At 36.9% G+C, this 7,467-nt stretch overlaps 1 protein-coding gene across 5 annotated transcripts in view; it reads left to right on the forward strand.

Moving 5' to 3' along the window:
* Window positions 1-7,467, forward strand: part of STXBP5L (syntaxin binding protein 5 like) — a 191,367-nt gene that overhangs the window by 98,268 nt on the left and 85,632 nt on the right. For all 5 annotated transcript variants that reach the window (XM_017814800.1, XM_017814801.1, XM_017814802.1 and 2 more), the window contains exon 6: window positions 3,953-4,016. In XM_017814800.1, coding sequence (XP_017670289.1) covers window positions 3,953-4,016 — 64 coding nt within the window. The remainder of the gene's footprint in view (window positions 1-3,952; window positions 4,017-7,467) is intronic.

The following is a 7,467-nucleotide window of genomic DNA, read 5'->3' on the forward strand; positions in this document are numbered from 1 at the left end:
CTAAGACTCAGAGTTGCATCTTGGGGTTGAACTGATTCTTACTTACTTCAGTTCCCAGCTTTGATTCACAGTATGGCAATGATGAATCTAACTTGTTCTTTTAAATTTCTCTGTGGCTCTACCAATGAAAAAAAGGTCTTAAAGTCCCTGGTGCACTGCACCTTTGTGGAAAGCACAGCTGCAGAAGATGTATGACTACCGACACTACAGAAGTATCTGCTTATGCATATGTTTTCCTCAGCACTGTCACAGTCAGTCAACTTCAACTCCATAGCAATGACTAAATAGATGTTTTCATCTTTTCCCTCTCCTAACTTCTTCTATCACTTTCTAAAATCAAGTTTTCATTCTTCTCAGAAATAATCACAATACTTCTATAATTGTGCAGGCTATTTTTATTTTAAAAGGAGAACTGTTTTGATATGAGTCTATTTTGTCATAGATTACTTTTGCCTGCTTTAAAGGTTGTCTCGGTATTTGAAGTTCTTACAAGAGTATTTAAGTCATTTGATTTCTTAGAGTGCATGAAACGTCCCAGGATGATTGAGGAATACATCATCTACATATTTTCCACATTTTGCTGGGTCCAGATTATAACATTGCCAAAGACTTCTTTTTTAGCTTTCTAATTTTAGAATAAAATAATTAAATAAAAGCTTCCATCCTTACAATGAAGACTGTTTTGAAGGCTGTTTTACAGTGAATGGTTTCTTAATTTCAGTCCTGTTCTGAGTAAGAGTTAAATTTTACACCATACCCACTCTCTCATCTCCCAAAATGAACATGCACCAAATAAATTAATACCTGCTGCTGTCAGGAATAACTTCTAATGAAGTGCAAAACAGCTCAAAGTATCAGTAGCTTCTTAGCAAACTTCTACTTCTGTACAGCTGTCATGAAAATCTTTTGTTCCATTTTTCAGTTCTGCAGTCTGTTTTTGTGGACTTAAAGGTCAGTGAAGGCTATGAAATGTTGCAAACTTTTGTATCATTAGCTCATACTTTCTTTTTGCTCAGCTGAAGGTAGCTTTTTTCTCGGGAATTTTTTATTGCAAATCATTGCTGAAATTTTTTGGACTTGACCTTCTTTTCTTTTTTTTTTTCTATGTATGGACTTGGCTTCATGTTTTATCCTTCTTGTGTCTTTTCAGAGCTTTTATTTTCACAGTCATTCTCAGCTACTCAGTACCCCAGCTACTATTTGGGAATGAAAAATTCTCTGTTCAACTATTTCACTTATGCCTTATTTTCACCTACTGATTCTTCTGTATTTTCCTCTTTCTCAAGGAATAGGATATAGTTAGTTTTTATGCAGTTTCCCAAAGCCAGCTTGAAGGAATGACTATACTTGAGTATCTGGCATCAACAGCAGTGTGCTTTACTCATGGTAGCTGCAAATATGGTAGGTTTTCCAGCACCACCTCATCCTTTCCAGGAGCTGTTGGATCTCTGGTTTTGCATTTAATATACTTCAGTGGTGTTTTTTTTCTTTATAGGCAGTTCCACAATGACAGCGTACAACTCTCCAGCCTCCTTGACAACTCTACTGTAATAGCAATGAGGGGAAATGGAACATTTTATGTGTACTGAAACTACTTCAGGCAAAATGGTTTTTGTGTGTAGACATTTCCACGTGCAGCATAATTTACTGTATGAAAGTAGTAATTACTGAATCTGTAGCTCTGATAGTGTTTCACAAGTTCTATAAACTAATATTATTGATATAATATAGTTAACTAAATAATTGCTTCATTTAATCCTGCCTGTAGTGCAGTCATGATGTCTACCCTTAGGAGAAGCTGACCGTAGAGCCCAATGCCTGGCACTCCTTTTACAAGCAACACTTCTCTAGGGATCCAAAAGATATTGCTGTTGTTTCTGTTTACCCATACCTTACTTGAGGACACAAGAAGAGCCAAGCGGTAAAGCACTGATCTGGCTTTGGCAGACTATTTCTGGTATTAGTGTGGCACCAAGGACTGGATGTGGGTTCCTAGCCACAGTCCTGTACTAGAAAGGAGTTGACATCACTTCAGGAGAAGCAAACCAGAGAAGATTTATCATGTCACACCTTCTGTATCCAGTCATAGGGCAGGTTCAGAGTAAAAAGGAAAAGGTCACGTAGAATGAAGGAAGTTGCAGTCCTTTCGTGCACAGTTTTCTTCCTTGCTGCATCCAAACTCATGTTACTTTGTATCAGGATATCCTCCCACAAATCTCTCTCCCAAGATGGGACTGCGCAGGTTCATCCCAAAAACAAACCCCAGACTTTGTGCTACATCTTGTGAATATTCCTTGTTGTGTAGTCCAAAGGGGGAATCAGTTTCGATGCAAAAACTTCAGTTGCTATGAAAAAAAAAAAAGACCAATGTTTCTTGGAGCCCCGGAAAGGCAGTGCAGGACTGCCAGGGAATACGCTCTACACTTCCAAAAAGCTTCAGGAGCATCTGTTGTCATCTGTGTGTGATCTCATCTACAATGGCACATGTGAAATTAGTTTTAGTATATGCAACTATTTGAAAAAGATCCTTTCTCATTTCTTGAGAGAGTTAATGTTATGACTGCCAAACTTAATAGACGCTTTACTTCCTCTTACCTGTGTATAAACAAATCTGGCCTCTGTGAAGCAATCAAGGAATTTGTGGTGGGTGGACCCTGACTGGTTGTGATACCCTCCCCCAGCTTCTCTCTCACTCTCCATCATCAAGAAGACAGGGAAAGAAAATAAAATGGAAAAGTTCATGAGTCAAGGCAAAGACAGGAAAATCACTTACCAGTTGCTGTCAATAGACAAATCAGACTTGACTTGGAGAAAATTAATTTAATTTATTGCCAGTTAAAATAGGGTAGAATGGCAAGAAACAGACAAAACCTAAAATGTCTTCCCACACACACACTGTCAACTCCTCTCCTTCATTCCAAACTTCTCTACCTCCTTCCCCCTGAGTAGTGCAGGGGATGGGGAATGGAAGGTTTTGGTAGATCCATTACAGCTCCCCTCTGCTTCTTCTTCCTCATACTTTTCTCCTGCTCCATCATGAGTCCTTCTACAAGCTGCAATTTCCTCAGGAAATATCCGCCTGCTCCAGTGAGAAGTCTTCCACAGACTGCAGGGGAATCTCTGCTCTGGCACATGATTTGTGTTTTCTGTCAGGTGCTAGACATTAATAATTTTCAGTAGCAGTCCCTGTACCAAGTTGCATACAGCTTGTTGGTACATGTGACAAAAAGAGAAGGGATGGTAAGAATAGCAACTTCATATAGGCTTACCAAGACTTGTGGGATGGGTCTTGTGGCTGTGGAGCCTCACTAAACGTGCATTGTGGCTGTAACTGTATTCATTGTTCTAAAGATGTATAAATCTTTACAGATTAGACAAAGGCAAGGTGCTCCATTTCTGAAATCCCGCTGTAATAATGCTAAGAAGCCTCCCGATAGAGCAGTGTAGGTGAGGTTACTGAAGCCGTGTCATTAATGAGATTGGAACTTGGTGAGTCATGTTATAAATATTTTAAATGAATCCAGTGAAGACTTTGCAAATCCTTGGCAGATTAGCCTTGAAACTGAGCAAATGAGGAGGGAGGGTCAGAATGAGAGAGAGTAGAGAATATAAAAGGCAAAAAAGCCTCAAGAATGGGGGTGGGGGGAAATTATTGTAATAGGAGGAATAGTAAGATTTAAAAAAAAAAAAAAAAAAAAAAAGATTTAAAAAAAAAAAAAAAAAAAAACAGAAGAAAGGATTAATTGACAAAGGAGAATCTTTGCCTATAATGGCAAAAATAGAGGAGAACCTGAAAAGATGTCAGTAACTTCACCTTCCCCTGTTGGGCTTTTTACAATTACTTTTAAACTGTTGGAGGTAGATGTTAACACACCTAGAAATTAAGGTAAGCATCTAGCTCTTCATACAAAAAAACCCAATTCACAGATTTTAATTGATTTTTGTCTTGCAGATCCACAAAGACTCACCCTGGTCCAGTTGTACATTTAAGTGACAGCCCAAGAGATGAGGGAAAAGTGAGTACAACTAATGGTATAAAACTTTGCAACATTTCATAGCCTTTCATTTATTTGCCTTGGTAGCTCCTTCTTTTTGGTTACTCACTAATTTTACCATCTGCTTTCTTTCTATATTTACAATTCACTTTAACTATTTTACAGTTTTTAAGAAAAAATTATCTTTGTACAAAAAACATACTATACTTTGAAACATATAACCATCCAAATTGTTCATGATTAAATAAACTTGACTTGGTATAAGTAAGAATTGACTGGAAACTGTATCATGACTTCAGTACTTGGACAAGTAGTTTATAGTAGTTCATAGTAAGTTTACATAAGATAGCAATTCTTTTCTTATACAAGAATTTTAACTATAGTAATCTACATCTGTTGCTACTGTTTGCTATTCTCAACTCTGTTCACAAAGAGCTGTCCATAGTAGGAATCAAAACATATAGTCAGAGCATCACGGTTGTGACTGATAGCACTAGGAAGCAAAATCGAAGGTTGCTGGCTTTATTTGTGTGGCAGCTTTTCAAAACTGAAATATGGTTGACAGAATACCAGTTTTAATAGAGCTTTTTCATTTATCCATTGCTACTCATTTTTTTAACATTTTTCCAATGTGGAAAAGGGTTTTTAACTCTCTCATTGGTTTTGGTAATTTCTAGCAATTGCATTTTTTGTGTATTTATAAAGTACTTCATCTTAAAAATGGTGTATCTATTTGACAGTGTCCCTCATATAACAGCGGATGGTTGTTAGAAACTCACAGCAGGTTGAATTTTTGATACTGATATGGGGGATATTATGCTGAAATTATGAGTACCTAGAAAAGCACTGATGACTACATCTGGTTTTCATTTGCATTATGTGTCCTTGGACTCATCCATTTTGCAAGGTGAACTAGGTACAAATGGTGTGCTTGTGAGCTAGCCCTCCAACAACTTATATGGGATCTCTAAGCATTTTTAGAAGAATCACAACAAGCAATTTAGAATACTATCAAATAAAGTAATTAAACACTGTGAAGTGTAGTGTTTTAGCCTCAAACAAGAAGCCATCAAGAAATGCTATTTAACTATCTATGGCAAAATACCTGAAAAAAATAAAGGTTTATTTATGAGGCATCATTCTTGTTTGCTGGCCACAACAGAAGCTGATGATGACCTGGGTACCTAAAGTACACAGTGTAGGAAAAATGATATGAAAAGAAAAAGTTCTGTTCTGAGTGAACATCTCTTACAGGAGTGTCATGCACTTGTGTCCAAACAGAAACCTAAAAATATTTTTCAGCAGAAAGAGAGAAGATGAAAAGGAGTCAGGAAAGGGAGTTAGAGGAGAACTGGCTCGGAAATACAAGTGCTTGTTGCTCAGAGGGCACGTGGGAGATATCTTGACAATGATGAATTCCTAGCATACTAACAGCAACAGCAAAATCAGACAGATGCCTATGAAAAACAAAGATTGAAAATTTATGGGGAGAAAGAGTAGAAAACGTAAGCTATACTGAAACCATCCCAGTGCATCTCTTTGTATCACTGATAGATTGAGAATGGTGTAAAGAACAAATCGGTGCTAACAAAATACTTGCAGATTTGCAGACTGTGGAATTGTTAGTGTTTGATGTTTACAGGAAGACATCAGTAAAAGGTACACACAGATGTAAGAGAAGATCCAAGCAGTAAATCAAAAGACATAACTCTAGATTAAAAAATCCAACAGAAGAGAAAAATATTAAACTAAATTTTTCAATTAAGTCTCAATAAACTTTGGTTGAAAGAATGAAGAATAAAACAAATATTATTCAGAATGAGGAAAAAATGAAAAAAAACCAGCTTCTGGGATTTTGCTGTTCAACATCATCATAAATAGCCTAGAGAACAGAGTAAGCAGTGCTGTGATCAGGTTCGCTGGCCTTTAGGAGTCTGAGAAACTCAGCAGTAGAATGGGAGGTTAAGTACTGTCATTTGCAAGTATTGAGTGTAAATGATGAGAAGTGATATGTGAAGGGGAAAATATTTATGACCTTATGTATTAAACAATGGGTCTGATTACTGTTTGTTATCAAGAGCTTTAAGTAATGATTGATAATTCAATGAAAATTTCAGCTCAATGTTCAGTAGTGAACAATAAAGAAAATCAAAATTGGGCATTATCTGGAGAAGAATAGAGAACAAAACAGGGCTATTAAAGAAATGCACAGTTGATCTGCCGCTGAACACTGAATGTAATACTTCTCCTATATCTAAAAAGAACATAATTGTGCTAAAAGAGAATAAACATGATTTTCTATATGAGAGACAGCTTAGTGAAACGGGAAAATTCACTGTGGAAAAGACCTAATTGTGATTCCAAGTTTGAAAATCTCAGTGATATGAAGAGGATGGAAACAGCTCATGGTCCCTTTCAATACAAAAACTAAAAGGATATCAAATGAAGCTGACAAGTCAGATTCCAAACAAGCCAATTTAGTACTTTTTCATATGTGCAATGGGTAGAAGCTATAAAACTTTGTCCAAATGCTGTTGTGTTGCTGAAAATTTATATTGGTCACAAAGAAGATTAGAAAAGTTAACACAAGAGAAATCAATTTGAGGGTAACTGAAGAGGTTTGCTGAATTCTCATAAAAAGTTCATAAAGGTGAGGTTAAACAGAGCCATGTGTAGACAGGGAGATGGCTATATTGGAATTAGAAAATTGCTTAGGCTGAGAGAATATGTAAGAGTATGACAAGTACTTGCCTTCTTCCCTTATTGTTATTTGGTAGTTACTCTTGGTCAGTTCAGTACAGGATACTGTGACAGGTAGACCTTCTATTTAATTTAGCCAAGTTAATCTTAGAGCTCTTTGAAGATAGGTCTGTATAGTCTGCTTAGCTCCTCAGCTCCAAGTTAACCAAAGACCACCAAGAGGTGTTGGTGGGAGAAGTCAGACTCCCCACATCACTTCCTGATAGGCAGCAGATGAAAGTGTTGTTTGCATATGTTTCAGGAATTAAATAGTAGGTATAAATGAGTTGTAATCATTACTCAAAATACAGATATTCTTTTCTCTACAAGAGTACCACTCTACAAGTACTCTGCAAGGGTTCAGTGGTATATCCTTGTCCGGGATATCACAAAATAGTTTACAGATCTGGGACTGTTTCACTGAAGTAAGTAAGTACTTCTCCTATGTGCACTGAGTGGTTCAGAGTCCTAAAACACAGTCAAACCTTTCCAAATCTAAGACAATCATAAGATCTCTTTTTGAAAACCAGCGAAATTTGTGTGCTGACAGTATCTTAACGCTTTTCATTAAAATTCTTGGAATTCTTTCAAGTTCCAGTTTATATCCGTGACTCGTGATCAGGTTCTTTGTGTCAAAAGAGCGAATGTAATTCCAGAAGACTTCTGCCATTCAACATTTTTCCAGAGTGCCCTCCAGGCAAACTATCTAGGCAGACTTTGGAGACAGTCTCTT

Source organism: Lepidothrix coronata, unplaced genomic scaffold (genome assembly GCF_001604755.1).
Source record: "Lepidothrix coronata isolate B3197 unplaced genomic scaffold, Lepidothrix_coronata-1.0 Scaffold46, whole genome shotgun sequence".
Classification (NCBI taxonomy): domain Eukaryota; kingdom Metazoa; phylum Chordata; class Aves; order Passeriformes; family Pipridae; genus Lepidothrix; species Lepidothrix coronata.